Source organism: Melospiza georgiana, chromosome 6, assembly GCF_028018845.1.
Source record: "Melospiza georgiana isolate bMelGeo1 chromosome 6, bMelGeo1.pri, whole genome shotgun sequence".
Classification (NCBI taxonomy): Eukaryota; Metazoa; Chordata; class Aves; order Passeriformes; family Passerellidae; genus Melospiza; species Melospiza georgiana.
In genome coordinates this window covers 62523352-62542959 of record NC_080435.1, presented here as the reverse complement: position 1 = coordinate 62542959, position 19608 = coordinate 62523352, and the positions used below count along the sequence as shown (strand labels likewise).

General features: G+C 43.5%; 1 protein-coding gene across 1 annotated transcript in view; it reads right to left on the bottom strand.

Moving 5' to 3' along the window:
• SOS2 (SOS Ras/Rho guanine nucleotide exchange factor 2) overlaps positions 1–17528 on the bottom strand; it is a 50208-nt gene extending 32680 nt beyond the window's left edge. Inside the window, exons 1-3 of the mRNA XM_058026883.1 lie at positions 17411–17528; positions 4117–4242; positions 669–800 (exon numbers count right to left, since the gene is read on the bottom strand). Coding sequence (XP_057882866.1) covers positions 669–800; positions 4117–4242; positions 17411–17497 — 345 coding nt within the window. The 5' untranslated portion in view covers positions 17498–17528. The remainder of the gene's footprint in view (positions 1–668; positions 801–4116; positions 4243–17410) is intronic.
• Between the last annotated feature and the right edge of the window lie 2080 nt (positions 17529–19608).

Below are 19608 nucleotides of genomic sequence, written 5' to 3'. Positions count from 1 at the left end.
TTGTGCGTTGGTGCATCCTCTAAAAATCAGATTCTGGGCCTGATTTCACACTTCTGCACCAGATTTCCCCAGTGGTGTTTAGGAAGATCTTATTTAATGCTGCTTCCTCTCTTGACATCCCTCCCCTCTCATTAACCCTCAGGAAATGAGATGTTGTGTAAGTGAGCACAGCAAGGAGACCTGAAAAGTGCTTTAATTTCTGCCAATGCTCCAATAAAGTTTTCTCAACAGCTGGAAACACCTCTGCAGGTCGCTTGATTTTTAAACCTGAGGCAGCAGTGACATTCAGCAGGGACTGAAAGGACACTGCCACATCTTGGTTTGACAGTACACAAGGAACAGGATCTGCTGTTCCCTCTTCTTCTATTTTGGCTTCTGCAGCATTTTGAAACAAATAAAGGCATCAAAGCAGCCCTGCTGAAGTAGGGAAGCATTTGAGTTTTGTTTATGTTAAAAACTAACTAATCCTATTTCAAAGTAGAGTAATGGATTAACACACTGATGTCTTGATGATGAATTTAAGGATTTACTTTCACTACACACTGCAATAAATTCAGATTTATGGTGATTCTTTACTACCTCTGCCAAGGAGAAAAGCTTTTTAATTTCATACAAATTAAAGAAATACATGAAAGGTGATGCTGGGGGGCAGGAAAGGTGAGAGGTACCTTCAGTAAGGGATGGATTTTGTCCACAGGGAGCAGGAGGGGGTTCCTCCTTTTCCGTTTCTCGATGGCCGACTGAGCGTCAGCGATGGCCCACTTGTCTATGGGGTGGGGAAACGTCTTCTGAACCCGCTCCTGAAACACACACAGCTCTGAGCCCAGCCACAGCCACCAGGGAGGTTTAAACACAACAGCACAGCAAATTACTTCCCCTCCAGGACAGGCAATTATCCACCTCCTCAGTGCTTGCAACACCTTCTCCTAATTGTTCTCTCCTCACCCAACCTGGCTTCTCTCTTTCAGCAATGCTGAACAAGCTCCCTTCCTGAGCACCAAGAATCCTTCCAATCTCCTAAAATCTGTGATCTTTTCAAGAGCAGCAGGGAGGTTTCAGTCTTCACTTCCAGTGGGAGATGTTCCTGCCATGGTAGGAGTTGGATATGGATGGTTTTCAAGATCCCTTCCAATCCAGACTATTGTGTGAGACCAGGATCCCAAAATACAAACACCATCAGGAAGTGCTGAACAGTTTACAGCCTACAAAAAACCCCAAATTGATATTGTTGCTATTTCAGAAAATAGTGTAACTTGCCCTACATCAGATCAAGTTTATGGCAGGAATGAAAAGCTGAAGGAAGAGCTGGGAAAAAATGGTGAAATATTTGTGTCCCTTTGATTGAAAGACTTTTGCACATATTCCATAACCTAACAGAGAAGCAGATTTTCTTAGAGGCAGCTTTAAACCTTTGTAGGGTCCATTTAATGCCCAGCTTTCTGATCAGCCCCCAGGGTGACACAGGGTGACACAGGGTGACATTCCCTCCTGGAGAGCAGCCCCCAAATGACCCTTCCTTCGGGTCCTCCCAGAAATGCAGCTAAGGTGGCATTCAGCCATTCTCCAGCTTAAAATCATGGAGTTCCAGACTGCTTTGGGGTGGAAGGGAGTTAAACCCCATCCAGTGCCACCTCCCACTGTGCCAGGCTCTGGGAATTCCATCCCAGCCAGGAATTCCTCCCCAGTATGCAACCCAACACAAACCTGCTGTGCTCCAACACTGCTTCCCTCTGTTCCTTCAGGAACCATTTGAAGGGCTGCTTCTATTTATAAAACATTTTTAATTGGAGATTTTTAAACCTTGATCTGGCAAATACTTAAGGACAACATCTTGGACAAACAGTTCCATTAGCTGCAGGCTGTTGTGTAAATATCTGAGGATAAACTTCAGAGATCACAGCTCTCATGGTTTCCCTTTACAGCTAAAAACAGCTGAGGAGCAGATCCAATCCCAAGAGCTCTTAAGGAACTATTACATTTTGCTTTTAATTTAGTGATATAATAATCTTCATGCATCAGTATTAAAAATTCCCATAAATTAATAATTAATGTTGAATAGAGGGCATCTAATAAAAATCTAAAACCCTTTGGGCAATTACATATACATACATATACATATATAAATATAAATAATTATTTATAAATATATATGATTAAAATAAATATATACATGTCATACATATATATAATGTTAAAAATACATACATATATTAAAATATATAATTATATACATTTACCTATATATAAAATTTTCTTTCATTCCAAGACACACATAAATAATTTATAATAACACACACATATAATAATTGTCACACTCATATAATTTATATTCTTTTATATATATATATATATATATATATATATGTAATTTTTTAAAATTCCACATAGAGAATCCCATACAAAGACATCATTCTGGATGAGGCTGAAAATCCTGGACCTGCAGATTGATGTAAAATTAAAGCTCTACAAAGCTCCATTGGGGCACAGCCACATGGAAGCATTTTGTCTCTCCAGACTCCATGAAACCCTCATTTTGGAATGATGACACAAAAGCTGACAGCTGCAATAATACAAGAGCCTCAGTGAGCTCAGTAAAGTCCCAGGAACATCCAACTCTATTCCCTCAGCTGCACAACCCAGGCCTGACAACAATAATCTTTCATTGAAATATTTAAATTTGTTTCTTGCATATTGATGTCAAAAAAAAGTGGGAAAAAATCTTAGCTTCATTGTGGATTCAGCAGCAGAAAATTCTTGGAAGCATTTTGTATTTACAGGAGGAATTTACAGCAGCTCCAAGCTCAGATTCTCTAAACTACAGGTGTAGATAAAGCAGCTCCAGGGCTGGGAATGGAGCAGGACTGGGCAGCTTCCTTCCCAAATCCTAATTGTAGATTTTCAATTCCCCACATTCCATGAGGAAAAATTCCCACAATTTCCATCCCAAAGCACTGGGTAAAAAAATGATTTTCCAGTTAAATTTGCTTTTAAAATCTAAATAGAATCAGAGAATCCCAGAATAGTTTGGGTTGGAAGGGACATTGAAGCTCATCCAGTTCCAATCCCTGCCATGGGACACCCTCCACCATCCCAGGCTGCTCCAAACCCATCCAGCCTGGCCTTGGGCACTGCCAGGGATCCAGGGGCAGACACAAAGTCATGGCAGGAAGCTCTGAGTGTCACTGTCACATTGTCTGATAAATCCCCTTGCCAGGGTTTTTCTCCTGGGAAGCTGAGAAGCCTCAGAGAAAAATAACAACAAGAATTATCTGATTTGCTTCTCCTGTGTTTTGCTGCTTTGGAATGTGGTCTGGAGGTTGTGGTCATTGTTTGATTGGTTTCAAGTGAATTATTTTAACTTAATGATCAATAGCAGCCAGCCGTGTCAGACTCTGGACGAGAGTGACAGGAGATTTCATTATCATTCTTGTTAAGCCTTCTGTCTGTATCCTTTCTGTATTATTTAGTATAATATACTATAATATACTATACTGTAATATACTATACTATAATATACTATAATATACTATACTGTAATATACTATAATATACTATACTATAATATACTATAATATACTATAATATACTATAATATACTATACTGTAATATACTATACTATAATATACTATACTGTAATATACTATAATATAATATACTATACTATAATATAATATACTATACTGTAATATACTATAATATACTATACTATAATATACTATACTATAATATACTGTAATATACTATAATATAATATACTATAATATACTATACTGTAATATACTATAATATACTATAATATACTATAATATACTATAATATACTATACTATACTATACTATAATATAATATAATATAATATAATATAATATAATATAATATAATATAATATAATATAATATAATATAATATAATATAATATAATATAATATAATATAATATAATATAATATAACATAATATAATAAACTAGCCTTCTAAGAACATGGAGTGTGATTCATCATTTCCTCCTCCATGCTGGGCCCCCTGCAAATGCAGCCCTGTGGCCTTGCAGCCCAAACCATCCCCAGCACTGTCAGCGACTGCAGAGCCAGCCTGGCTCCTGAGCCCCATTCCTACCTCCACGTCCTGCACGGTGCGTGGCTGGGCGATGCACAGCTTGTTCAGCAGCTGCAGGATCAGCTCCTCAATGTAGTACAGGGAATCCTCCTTGGCCGACAGGTTGGGGTGAACCTGCTGCTGCACCTGGCCAGAGCAATTCAGAGAATCAGTGTCACCATCATAGTGTCGGAAAAATCCTCTCTGCACAGGGTTCTTCTCCTGGGAAACTGAGAAGCCTCAGAGAAAAATCAAAACATCATTATCTCATTGCTTCTCCTGTGTTTTGCTGCTTTGGAATGAGGTTGGAGATTGTTTACCAACAGGTGATTGTTCCATTGCTTTTATGTGAATTGTTTTAACTTAATGACCAATCAGGGTCAGGCTGTGTTGGGACTCTGGAAGGAGTCAGGAGTTTTCATTATCGTTCTTTGTAGCCTTCTGTCTGTATCTGTCTCTATTCTTTAGTAATATAATATAATATAATATAATATAATATAATATAATATAATATAATATAATATAATATAATATAATATAATATAATATAATATAATATGTAATATAGTACAATATACCATATATAATTTCATATATAATATCGTATCTCATATAATTTATCATATCATAATAACTTAGCCTTCTAAGAACACGGAGTCAGATTCATCATTTCCTCCTTCATCCTGGGGACCCAGCAAATATCACAAATTACATTTTTTTCATGGAAAGTTGGGCCTAAAAATGAATCCCAGCAAAAGCAGGATAGCTCTGGATTGCAGTGCAGCAAATTCACACATTTTTCATATTTCTCACAAGTTTTCCTCTGGAGTTAAGGAGGTAATTGCTATTCCTGCCAAGCTGGCAGCTCTGTGGAATCCCAGACTCTGTGTTTGCCATGATGGAGGGAGGAGTGCCAAGGCAATGCAATTTCTGCCAGCACTGGAGTGAAACCTTCCCTGTGGGCACCTGTGAGTTACTCATGGCCTGGGTGAGTAACTGCTCTGACGTTACCAGCCCTAAAAATGTGATGAATAAATGAGTGATGGAGTCACTGCCTGCAGCAGCTCACCCTGCCTGAGGGGCACTGAGCAGAGAGCAGCCCAGACCCACCAGGGAAGGGCAAAGCTGCTTCCCACCTCTCTCCAAGGCAAGGCAGGACAATTCCTGTCATCTCACTTCATGGGGATTAATCCCAGCTTTGGTTCCCCGGGCTAAACTAGACCAGAACACCCAAACCAGGCAAAGTCAGCATGTGCCCATACAGGAAGGGCCACAATGAACTCATCCTGGGTCAGCAGGGCTCTTGTGCTACTAAAAATCCCCCCAGACAAACCATCCCACCTTAAAAAGCAAATAAAGCACTCAGGGGTTGGTCCCCATGCTCAGTTTTCCCTGGCAGCCTCTGAGTCAGGAAAGTGCTCACCAGATCTCAAACTGATCCAAAAGATTTGTGAGGAAGACAATCCAGGGAAATTCCCTCCTCTCCCCATACAAATCCCATGTGAATCACCTCCAAAAACTCATGTGGCACACTCACATTGGTATTCACAGGACAAGTGGGGTGGCAGCTCCTTGGGACAAGACAGAAACATCTCTGGGTTGAATTCTGGTGCTCTGAAATAAAGGCACAGCCCCTTCCAAAGCCCAGGGAGCAGCTCCCAAAAACTGGGGGGCTCTGAGGGCTTCCTCCAAATCAAGGAGAATCCCAGAATGGTTTGGGTTTGAAAGGACCTTCAAGATCATCCTGTTCCTCTCCTGCCACGACAGAGACACCTCCCACTGTCCCAAGTGCTCCCAGCCCTGTCCAGCCTGGCCCTGGGCACTGCCAGGGATCCAGGGGCAGCCACAGCTGCTCTGGGAATTCTATTCCAGGGCTCCCCAGCCGAGAATTCCCAATTTCCCACCTACCCCTGCCCTCTGTGACCTTGGATCCAGCTGCCCAGTTATTAAGTTACTTTTTCTTGTTATAAAGTTATTTTATAGCCCTGTAAACCCAATTTTGCCTTCTGTGCCTCAAACACAAATCTCTGCTTTACACAACTGATTCCCAGCTGCCACAAGATCCTGAAAGAAAGAAAAAAAACCTTCAAGAAAACCAAACCCACTCCTTGAAAGCTCCTCCTTAAGACAGCAGGTTTCCAACAATAGCCAGGGCATTTTGTGCTCTTCCTGAACATGAGAGCTGAATTCCCACAACAATGGCAGAGCAGGAAGCGCTGGCTCGGGCCCTGCCACGTGTCCCAGAGCAGCACTGCAGCAGGAGCAGGGCCCAGCAGGGAAACCCAAGGAAATTCTGTCCCACAGTGAACCCTCAATGGTGCTGCACAGAACCGACACGAACAGCAACAGGAGAGGAGGAGGAGGATCAGGAGAAGATGGGAGCTCCCATTCCCTGACCAGAGCTGTTCTCCTCCCTCCAGTCACTCATTTCAGACTGCACTGCACAAAAACGATTTTATTTGTACCTGAGTGCAGTTCCCAGATGTGAGCAGCTCACGGCACAAACTTTCACCAGCAGCACATCCCCTGAACCTCCTTGGGAGCACACGGGTGTGCAGGAGGCTGAGGAGCAGCAGAGGAGCACAGAGCCCTCCTCAAACAGTGCCAGGAATCTCAGCTTCACTTTAGGAACAAAACCATGGAATCCTGGATTAGGAGGGACCTTAAACATCGTCCTGTTCCACCCCTGCCATGGCAGGGACACCTCCCACTGTCCCAGGGTGCCCCAGTGTCCAGCCTGGCCTTGGGCACTGCCAGGGATCCAGGGGCAGCCACAGCTGCTCTGGCAATTCCAGCCCAGCCAGGAATTCCCAATTCCCAATCTCCCACCCATCCCTGCCCTCTGGCACTGGGAGCCATTCCCTGGCTCCTGTCCCTCCATCCCTTGTCCCCAGTCCCTCTGCAGCTCTCCTGGAGCCCCTTCAGGCCCTGCCAGGGGCTCTGAGCTCTCCCTGGAGCCTTCTCCTCTCCAGGATGAACATTCCCAGCTCTTCCAGCCTTCCCTCATTTCTGTTCTATCCCCCAAATCACCTCTATGACCCTCTCTAAGTCCTGGAGTCAATTTTCCTTCAAAAGGAGCAAAGCCAACAGCAAAGCCCAACATCTCCTGGTTCAGACAACTCCCCCCAGGGCATTTGGAAGCTCAGCTGCCTCTTGAAATGAGTCTGCAGCATCCTGAAAGCTCCCAGAGCTGCTTCTGCACTCCCTGCCTTCCAGAGAAGTCATTTTGACATAAATGCTGAGGAGAAAAAAAACAATTTCATCTCAAGACAATGTTTCTTAGAGCAATACAAAAATGCTGCAATAAAAGCTGGGCACCAGCTGATCCAATGAGATGCCACTGGATCAAGGAGAGAACATTTATTCTTCGGAGAACTCCCCAAATCCTGACTGAGAACATTTATTCTTTGGAGAACTCCCCAAATCCTGACTGAGAACATTTATTCTTCAGAGAACTCCCCAAATCCTGACTGAGGGGACTGGAAAAGCAAGGAGAGGCTGATGAACCCTCAGAGTGTGGAAAAAAGCAGGAGGAGCTCCTGGGGATGGTACTGACAGAAGGGACGTGCACTGATCCCTGAGCACAGCTACATCAACTGGCATGGAATAAAATAAACACAGGCTGAATTCTGGCTGGGAATCGTTTCTTTTAAGGGTCAAAAATACCCTTTAAAACCCACAAGGTGCTGCACTGACGAGCCACAGCTCTGCTGCAAGGTCTGAGCAGAAGGGAGCACAGAAAACAGATTTTTAACCTATTTAATCTCTGAAACAGCAGTGTCTGGAGTCATTAAAGAGAGATTAGAATTAGCAGAAATAACTAATTGTTAGAGTAACTTACACAGGTTTAGTCTAAGTTGTTCCAATAAGAAGAAATTAAACAAGGGTGGCGTTTAAACTTGGCCTTGAGGCCTTTCTGAGGGATATAATTTTATTTTACCTTGAAATTCCTAAACTGCTCCTTCTCTTGCTTCTCAGCTTTTCCCCGTTCTCCCACCCTTCCAAAGTGCATTTGATGAAAATCCTCAAAAGCTTCTCCTCAAAATTCCTTCTCAGTGAGATATGATTAATCCTCAGAGCAAGGAGTCTGTTCAGAAAGGATGAGGATGAAAACTTTTCATGGAGATAAATGGTGTTAAAACTAGAAACAACCTGATCTTATTTATTTATTTAATTGTTTAACCAATATAATGGGTTAATTTTGAATTCAGGATTGAATTCAGGATTTTGAATTCACAGGAATTCTGGATCTCAGACTTCAGGAAATGCAGAAGTTCAGAGTAGAAAATAAATTATCAAAGGGTTTCGTTTGAAATGACAAAAAACTGAGGGAAAAAATAGAGAAAAATAGAGATTTGCAAGGAAGTTCTTTTTAGCCTTTTCTGAGACAAACCAACAGCTGGGCTGCAACACCTAAATATATTTTTACTTAATAGATTACTTGGATAGTGAAAACACATCCAGAAAGCTCCAGCTGTTCCACAGAGAGCACTTGAGCAAAACAAGAGATTTTTCATTTAAAAACCCCCAAGAACAGAAAATTCCCAAATCCATGATGAGCACATTGAGTCTGCAGCAGCACATTCCACCACAAAAACATGGATTCATCTTCCTGACATATTTGCTAAAAATATCCCGGTTTTCTACTCATATTCAAAACTACATTTTCAGAAAATGGAATTCCAGAGTTACCTGAGATTTCAGAACAGGAAGTTTCTAATTTAAATTGATTTTTTTATTTAACTTTTTTTTAAAATCAGTGTTTTAATTCCTTCTTATATTTTCTCTCCTAAAGATAACCCTGACCACAAGAAACACAAAACATCTGCTCCAAAGGCATTTTTAACCCCTCATCTGGATGATGCTCCAGAGGAAGAAGGGAACCAAGGGGAGCAACTTAAAAGCTCCATTATTCATTGAAAGGGGACAGCACTGATATTCCCAATTTTCAAGCATTATTCTTTAGAAAGAACCACAAAGATTTAAATACTTGAAGAGAAATCCCCAATAAAAATGCACTGTCAACTTTTTAAAAATAAAACCACTGATTTCTTATTTTATTTCCAGCACAGCAATTTCTGGCTGGCCTGTCTTTCTTAAATCAGGCTAAAATATGCTGAGAGAGGAACAGCATGAAGCAGTCCCTTAAGTAAAAGAGAATTTTTATCTACATACAGCATTTGGCTTTTTTACTGAAGCATGGTTAGCAAAATAAAATTATTCCTCAACTGTACAGGGGTATTAAAAATTATCTTACTCCACCACTTTGGTGGAAATGTGATTTTTTTCCATCTTTAGCTATTTAAATAATCTTCTCCTACAGTATATTCTAGTTGAGGGGAGGGTGAATTAAAGCAGGAATGATGGGTGGTACAGACAGGATCTGACTCTGAAACAGCATCCAAGGCTGTCCTAAAATCTCCTGGGAAAGCTGCTTGGTGCCTACAGAAAAAAAACAAATATTTAAAATGACACAAATACACACAAATTCTTCTTTCTCTAATTAATTATTGTTTTCTTTTATATAGAGTCAAGGAGAAGCTAAAATGGGGGTTTGTTTACATGTCCACAAACTATATGTATATATATATATATATATATATAAATATATATACACACACACACACACATTTTAATGCCCCACATGGTCACTGAGGTGACATTAAAAGTCAGGAGAGCAGGGCTGTGTGTCACAGACACATTTTATGGAAAATCCTTTCCTCAGGATTTTTTCTCCTGAGAAGCTGAGAGACCTCAGGAACAAAATGTTAACAAATAACAAAATATTTATCTGCTGCTGTAGAATGCAACAGGTGGGTCTGTGATTGGTCTCTGTGGTTGTTTTTAATTAATGGCCAATCACAGTCAGCAGGATCAGACTCTTGGTCAGTCACAAGATTTTGTTATCATTCCTTCCCTTCCTTTCAAGCCTTCTGATGAAATCCTTTTTTCGATTCTAGTAACTTTATTCTATTCTATTATTATTATTTCTTCTATTAAAACTATTCAGTATAATTTTAATACATCATATACTTTTAATATAATATATATCATAAAGTAATAAATCAGCCTTCTGAATCACGGAGTCAGATCCTCATCTCCTCCTGGGACCCCTGTGAGCACGGTCACAGCCCTGGGTGCAGGAAAATCAGGTTTTGCACATGAGCAACCTCAGGAAGCACTGATGGGAAAGGCTGGCACACAGGCAGCCAGTGAGGTCATTAGAAAAGCAAATCCCAGAGTGCACAGCTCCTCTGGAGCTGATTAGATAAGGGTGCACTGGGCAGGGACAGAGCTGGAACCAGGAGAGCAGGGGAGGTGAGGGATGAGAAGGTGGGAGCAGCACACACCATTGGGGTTGGGGCTGGGATTGGGGCCCAGAGCAGCACAGGGAGGTGAATCCCAGCAGCCAAGGGCTCTGGGGGGTTTTAACCCCTGTGCTGCTCCCCAAGCCAAGGCAAACACCAATTCCCATGGGAGCAACACAGGTGGGAAATGTTCCTTCTGCTGGAGCTGCCAATGAAATCCCTGGGAGCACCTGGGAGCTAAAACCCACCTTCAGCTCACAACGCTCCTGCTACTGTTTGCCAGCCACAGATTCCTGTGTCAGGAACTTTGCTACAATGAAAAAAAAGCATGAAAATAATAAATCTAAATAAAAGGACCAGGCTGATGCACCCATAAAATCCCAGACTGGTTTGGGTTGGAAGGGATCATTAAACCCATCACATTCCAAATCCTTGCCATGGGCAGGGACACCTCCCACTAGCCCAGGTCACTCAAATTCATGTTTGGAGCAACTGCAGTCTGCAAAGGTCCAGGCTTCTGAGCTCAAATAAATGTATTTATGAGAAGCTAAGTGACCTGAGAGATTTCAAACCTAAATGTAACTATTTCTTTTAACAAAAGATTTCAAACCTAAATGTAACTATTTCTTTTAGCAAGCAACATTCCTGTTGGAATTATAATGCATTAAATAATAATAGATGCTAATGATATGAAAATGCTTTAAATAATAATGAATTATAATGAGGCTAAAATACATTAAATAATTCCCAAGGGGAGCCTGGTCCTGCCATGGAAACATGCATGGAATAAAGCTGGACACTCTGCACCTCCTGACCTCAACCCCAACCTCACACATCACAACACAGACACTCCCACACGTTTAAAAATACAGAAGCACTGAACTAATGTAAACTCAAAAAAAGTCCTCAAAATGGTTCTTTATATCTGTCTATGCAACACTTGCTAAGAATAAACCCTTTAGTCATGCTCTAGAAATTTGATGAGTGGTCCAGAGCAATGGTGGAATTGTTTTAGAAAATGCAAATAGTGCCCAGAGCCAGGATTATCCCAACACGTGGTGCCTGTGGGGTTTGACTGCGTGTGGAGCAGGGAGAAAACCCACAACAAGAATCCCTGGGAGATGCTCCTGAAATTTGTTCAGAAAAATCAAAGAGCAAAGCAGCTGAACACAGAGCTCTTGTTGACAGAAATACATTTTGAATTGGCCAGTGGACACAAATCCTGATTTGCTTTGGGTTGGATTTAAAGCCACCCAGTGCCACCCCTGCCATGGCAGGGACACTTCCACTGTCCCAGGGTGTCCCAGTGCCCAGCCTGGCCTTGGGCACTGCCAGGGATCCAGGAATTCCCAGTTCCCAATCTCCCACCCATCCCTGCCCTCTGGCACTGGGAGCCATTCCCTGGCTCCTGTCCCTCCATCCCTTGTTAAACGTAAGCTCAGGACACACAGGAATATTGTAAGGTGAATAAATCCATATCTATAAATTCCTCACACTCCTCACTATTTTCAAATTTACACTCTAATTCTCTGGGGTTTTTTCTGGCCTTTCTTGGGGTTTTTTCTGTGGTTTTTTTTTTTTTCTGGCCTTATAAATCTGTTCCAAGGGAATCCTTTAGCAGCTGTGCCTCACATTTGGGCAGATGCTGGTTGGTGTTTAGGGGCTGCTTTAGGTCACATTCCAGAGAGATCAGGAAAAGAAAATAAAAGGAACAGAAATTTATTCCAGGTACCAATGGAAGGTATTTGGTACAAGTGAATTTTTCAACTACAATTCCCAATTGAGTGACACACTCAGCTGCTGCCTCTGGAATTGCCACAGGACTGGAATCCCATTCAATAATTCCTACAGGACTGGGATCCCAGTATCAACCTGCAAAACAGCTCACACAGGACTGGAATCCTTTCAGTAATTCCCACAGTATTGAAATCTCAGTCTGAACCTGCAAAATAATTCATATACAGGACTGGAATCCCTTCAATAATTCCTACAGGACTGGGATCCCAGTATCAACATGAAAAATGATTCACACAGGACTGGAATCCCATTCAATAATTCCTACAGGACTGAAATCCCAGTATCAACTTGCAAAAAAATTCATTCAGGATTAGAATTCCAGTCAATAATTCATACAGGAGTGAAATCCCAGCAACAAACTGTAAAATAATTCACACAGAACTGGAATCCCATTTAATAATTCATACAGGACTGAAATCCCAGTCTCAAACTGTAAAATAATTCCTACAGGACTGGGATCCCAGTATCAACCTGTAAAATAATTCCCATACAACTGGAATACCATTTAATAACTCACACAGGATTGAAATCCCAGTATGAACTGCAAAATAATTCATACAGGACTGAAATTCCAGTATTAACCTGCAAAATAACTCACACAGGACTGGAATCCCATTCAATAATTCATACAGAACTGAAATCCCAGTCTCAACCTTTAAAATAATTGCCACAGGACTGGAATCCCAGTATCACCTGTAAAATAATTCATACAGGACTGAAATCCCAGTCTCAAACTGTGAAATAACTCCCACAGGACTGGAATCCCATTCAATAATTCCCACAGGACTGGAATCCAATTCAGTAATTCACAGAGGTCTGAAATCCCAGAGTCAACCTGTAAAATAACTCATACAGAACTGGAATCCCAGTATCAACCTGTAAAATAACTCATACAGAACTGGAATCCCAGTATCAACCTGTAAAATAACTCATACAGAACTGAAATCCCAGTATCAACCTGTAAAATAATTCATACAGAACTGGAATCCCAGCATCAACCTGTAAAATAACTCATACAGTATCGGAATCCCAGTATCAACCTTCAAAATAATTAACACAGGTCTGAAATCCCATTATTAACCTGTAAAATAACTCACACGGGACTGAAATCTCATTCAATAATTCCCACAGGACTGAAATCCCAGCACCAACCTCTAAAATAATTAATGCAGGACTGGAATCCCAGTATCAATTAGCAAAATAATTCCCTCAGGACTGGAATCCCAGTCAGTAATGCACAGAGGACTGGAATCCCAGTCTCAACCAGTAAAATAACTCATACAGGACTGGAATCCCAGTATTAACCTGCAAAATAATTCCCACAGGACTGAAATCCCAGAATCAATTTGCAAAATAATTCACACAGAACTGGAATCCCATTCAATAATTCACAGAGGACTGAAATCCCAGTCTCAACCAGTAAAATAACTCGTACAGGACTGGAATCCCAATATTAACCTGTAAAATAATAAATTCAGGACTGGAATCCCATTCAATAACTCATAAAGGACTGGAATCCCAGTCTCAACCTCCAAAATAATTCCCACAGGACTGAAATCCCAGTATCAATCTGCAAGATAATTAATACAGGATTGGAATCTCATTCAATAATTCCCACAGCGCTGAAATCCCAGTATCAACCCCTAAAATAATTAATGCAGGACTGGAATCCCGGTATCAACCTGCAAAATAATTCACACAGAACTAGAATCCCTTTTAATAATTCACACAGGACTGGGATCCCATTATCAACCTGCAAAATAATTCACACAGAACTGGAATCCCTTTTAATAATTCACACAGGACTGGGATCCCATTCAATAATTCCCACAGGACTGGGATCCCATTATCAATCTGCAAAATAATTCACACAGGACTGGGATCCCATTCAATAATTCCCACAGGATTGGGATCCCAGTATCAACCTGCAACATAATTCCCAAAATAATTCCCATTATTGAATGGAATCCCACTCAATAATTCACAGAGGACTGGAATCTCAGTCTCCACCTGTAAAATAACTCAGCTCTGGGAGTTCCATCTGGAATTCAGCAAGAACTAAAGGAAAGGTGATCTCAAACCCAAAACTCAGCTTTAGAAAAGGGTTTCACCCTTTGACATCTCCCCCAGCAAAGGCCAAAGAAAGCAAAACCAACCCAAACACCGAGAAACAAACAAAACCCAAAACCAAAATCAAACCAAAAAAAACCAAAACCAAAACCAGCTGCCAGGTTAAAACCTTTATCAGGATCTTTCTGGGGTGATTTACCTGTTCCAAACAGCAGCTCAAGTCACCAAACCTCAGTGATCACACCAAAATAATGTCTTCTTCTGATTCATTCACTTTGAAAGGATTTTATATCAAATTTTCTATCACTCCCTGCTGCATTTCCAGCACAGCAGCAGCAGAAAATACAGAAATAAAGTGGTTTAGAGCAAGGATGTGCTCATCCATCTCCAGCTGGAACAGAGGCAAATACATCAAACTGCTGATAATTTCCCAACTTACAGGATCCACAGGTGCCAGTGCTAAGGAATGTGGGCATAAAAATATATAAAACCTGGTTTAAAGATGTTTCACCATTTAGCTTTGGGTTTTTCCTAAAAAGGTAAAATTTGGCACTCTCTACTCATCTTAAAGAGTATAAATGCATATAAAATATTGTTCAAAAAACAGATTATCCTATTTCTTTTCATGTATTGAAGTAAGAACTGATGTGTTTGACCATTTTTAAGTGTCCACTGCATAGAATTGAAGCAAAGCAAGAGTTTGAAAGTGGTTTGATACAAAGAAGTTACCTTAAACTTGCTGAGTGCATAACAAAGAGATTGGAGCTCTTCAAAGCATGTTCTGGACTTAAAATCCAAATAACAAAGAAATATTCTTTACTGTTAGTGAACTGCATGGGCTCCTTATCCAGCTCCACATCTTTGGGCATTTTAGAATTAAATCTTTTTTCCACTTTAACATGCACAAAGCAAACCAGAATTTATCTTCTTTTTGTGCTTTCTGTTTCTCTTCTTCAAGCAGTGATCATTTAAAGGAAAATAATGGGAATTTTTTCAGGAATGGGAAATAATGCAGTGTATTAAAAACACAAGTTAGGAGTTAAAAAGACTCCTTTATCCCAGTTGGTTTTAACTTAAAAAATACTAAAGTTTATTTAAAGTTTTCATCACAAAGCAACCTGCTTGGAGAAATCCCATCTCAGCTGGCCAGCAAGTGGATTTTTAACTATCTGTAAAAAAGGCAGTGAGGATGTTTAATGAATTAGGAAATTAACAGAAAGTGTGAGGATTTCACACTCTGGATTCAGTGCCAGCTCTTCAGCTCCCCTAGCAATGATGGAATAGTTATTTTTGATAATTCCTGCCCATTTTAAGATCTGCAGTGCTTGTTCTTACTAAAGAGTATCTTTTAAAAGTGCCAGCTAACACTGATGTGCTTCCCCAGCAGGCTGACAACGACACAATTTTGGGTTGACTCACTGATGCAGTGTGTTCACAGCAGAAATTCACATTACAGCCAGATTGCCTCATGCTCCAGGGTGGGTCCTGCACACAAGGAACTTTCCCAGGTAGCAAAAACCTGGCTGAGAGCAAATTCACATTTTTACAGGCACTCACTGGCACCACAACCCTGCTCCCTCTGCTGCTTGTTTCACCAAAACCAAATGCAAACAGAACTGGCAAAGCAGCACGGACCCAACAACTTTTGCTGCATTTGTGCTTGAGGATGGTGAAAGCACCTCTCAATTTGAAGAGAACATTTCTGCAGCTCACTTTTGGGCAGGGGCTGGCTGGGGCTCAGGGGCTGCCTCAGGTCAGGCTCCAGAGGGATCAGCAAAAGAGCAGCCTGGCACTCTCTGAGGCACTGGAAAGCAGCTTCCATCAGGAGGAGATTTTGGGGTGAAGAGCAGAAAATCCAGCATTCTTCAGACAGGCAATTAGTGGTTTCTATGCCAGCCACAAGACTACTTAGACAGGCACCCAAAACAAATGCAAATCTTTTATTCTATTGAAAAAATAACACAGAATCATTATCCAACAGCATCACTACATCTGTTCTGGGGGAAAAAAGAGACAAACGACTCACCATTGCCTAAAGTGTTTGTGTGGCAGCACCAAATCAGCAGATAATGATGGTCAGAATTATGGAATAACCCTCAACTTTTGGAAATCACAGCAGGGCACTCTCCCTCCAGCCTCATTTAACACTTCTTTACAATACTGGGGATGAAAAGGGAGGTGGGCTGGAGATTCCCTGCTGTGCAAACACATCCCGAAATCCCAGATTCACCTCCTGTGTGGTTCCCCCTCTCAGTGTGCAGTGGTGGATGTGCCACAGGGTGGCTGCTCCTGCAGCACAGGTGGCCCTGTCACAGGTGTCACCCGAGGGGCAGCGACAGAAGGGTCAGGAGAAACACCTGGGAGGGGATGGAGGAGGCATGGAGGGATAAAGGAAGGAAAGAATAAAGGGGTGAAGGAGGGGATGAAGAAGAGATGAAGGAAGGGAAGAAGAGGAGATGAAGGGATGAAGGAAGGGGTAAAGGAAGGGGTGAAGGAGGGGATGAAGGAAAGCATGGAAGAAGGGATGAAGGAGGGGGTGAAGGAGGGGACGAAGGAAGGGATGAAGGAAGGGGTGAAGGCAAGATGAAGGAAGGGAAGAAGAGGAGATGAAAGGATGAAGGAAGGGTTAAATGATGGGATAAAGGAAGGGGTGAAGGAAAGCATGAAGGAAGGGATGAAGGAAGGGATGAAGGAAGGGATGAAGGAAGGGATGAGGGATGCCATTCCCCTGCACATCAGCAACGCTATCAGGGTGCCCAGAGCAGCTGTGGCCGCCCCTGGATCCCTGGCAGTGCCCAAGGCCAGGCTGGACAGGGCTTGGTGTCAGTGCAAGGTGTCCCTGCCATTTCAGGCAGTTAGAACGAGATGAGATTTAAGATCCCCTCCAAGCCAAGCCAAGCCAAGCCGAACCGGGACACCAGCCCCTGGAAGCGAGAGCCCCAGTGAAAGCGCAGAGCGAACTGCAGCGAGCGCAGGTGCCCGAGCAGCTCCCGCCGCTCCCTCAGCCCGCGGCATCCCCGGCCCGGAGCGGCCCCGGCGGCGCTGAGGGAGCCGCGGGGGGCTCGGGGCGCTGCCCCGGGGCAGGGCGGGGCCGCGGGGCCGGCTCGGAGCAGGTGCCGCCGCTCGGCGCCGGGACTGACCTTGCGCAGGGCGGGCACGAAGAGGCCGCGCCATTTCGGGCCGTTCTCCTCGCCCAGGAACTCGTAGGGCTGCGGCGGCGGCTGCATGGCGGCCGCTCCGCATCGGGGCCGGCCGGGCCGCCGCGGTGTCGCTGCTCACCCGCCCGGCCGCGCCGCCATGGCTCGGCGGGGCCGCTCGGGGCTCGGCGGGGCCGCTCGGGGCTCGGCGGGGCCGCTCGGGGCGCGGGGAGGCGCCGGGCGGGCGTCGGGACGGGACGGGCCGGGCCCCGCTCGCTGCGGCCCCGCTGCCGCCGCCGCCCGCGGCCGCCGCCCTGCGCGCCTGCGCCGCCCGCCCCGCGCGCCCCCTGCGGGCCGCGCCCGGAACTGCGGGCACCGAGCGAGCGGGGACTGCCCGGCCTGAGGAGAGCTCGGAACGGGGACAGCTCCTGAACCGGGGGAGAGCTCCGAAACCGGGGGATAATTCCTGAACTAGGGGATAATTCCTGAACCGGGGGAGAGCTCCGAAACTGGGGGATAATTCCTGAACTAGGGGATAATTCCTGAACCGGGGGAGAGCTCCGAAACCGGGGGATAATTCCTGAACTAGGGGATAATTCCTGAACCGGGGGAGAGCTCCGAAACCGGGGGATAATTCCTGAACCGGGGGAGAGCTCCGAAACCGGGGGGTAATTCCTGGACTAGGGGATAATTCCTGAACCGGGGGAGAGCTCCGAAACCGGGGGATAATTCCTGAACTAGGGGATAATTCCTGAACCGGGGGGAGAGCTCCTGCACTGGGGTGTAATTCCTTACTGAGGGGAGAGTTCCTCAACTGGGGGATAATTCCTGAACCGGGGGAGAGCTCCTTAAATGGGGGACATTTCCTTACCGAGGGGATGTTTCCTGAACCGGGGGAGAGCTCCTGAACTGGGGGATAATTCCTTCACTAGGGGATGTTTCCTGACGGAGGGGATAATTCCTGAAGTGGGGGGAGAGTTCCTTAACTAGGGGATGTTTCCTTACCTTGGGGATGTTTCCTTACCTAGGGAATATTTCCTTACGGAGGAGATGTTTCCTTACTTAGAGGATATTTCCTTACCTAAGTGATGTTTTCTTTCCTGGAGGATATTTCCCTACCCGGAAGATATTTCTCTTCCTAGTGGAGATTTCCCTGCCCAGAGGATATTTCTCTACCTGGAGGACATTTCCCTTCCTAAAGGATATTTCCCTGCCCAGGGGAGATTTCCCTCCCAGATGATATTTCCTTACCTGGGGGATATTTCCTTGCCCCAATGATTTTTCCCTACCTGGAGGATATTTCCCTACCTAGAAGCTATTTCCCTGCCCCAATAAATAAATAAGTAAGTAAATAAACAAACAAACAAACAAACAAACAAACATACATTTTGATGGGAACCTCCCAGAGCAGCCTGGGAGGTTCCCAACAAAATATTTGTTTATATTCTATCTATATATCTAAAATATCTATTTCTGTATTTATTTCTTTCTATTTATTTCTAGTTTACACTTGTTCCTCAAACCCAGACTGAGCAAAAAGGAAAATAAGGATGGGATAATGGTGGCACAACTGACAATTCCTCCTCTTCCCAGAATTCAGGGCTGACCTTGCTTGGGTGGGATATTGGGAAGGAATTCCCTGGGCAGAGCTTGGAGCACCCTGGGATGGGATTTAAGGTCCTGTCCAACCCAATCCAGCCTGGGGTTCTGGTTCTGTGGCACTTCTGGGGAGCAGACCACCATATTTGGTGTTTGTGCAAATATTTCCTCAGAGTTTGAGGAATTGTCATGGCACCTGTCCCAACAGGCCCAGAGCAGAGCAGCCCTGTCGAGGGAGGTGTGAGGAGCACAGGTAAGGTGACTGAGGAAGACAAGTTTGGTCATGTGCTCCCCTCCTGAAGTGATTCCTGTTACCCAGAGAGAGATCCTGCCCAGTTCAGCTGGGAATTAACACATTCCAGTGGAACTTTTCTCTGAGCCAGGACACATACACAGATTTTACAGCATTTAAAAAACCCCACCACACCATTTTAATCACAAAAGGCACATTTATGAAATCATCAAAGTGGGGCTCATTTGGAAAATAAATGAATACATTTTCACGCATTGTGAGCAACAAGAGTGATGCCTGAAAGCCTGACATCATAATCTCTGAACTTATTTTTATAACAAAAGTGTACAACCTTTATCTCTGAAAAGAC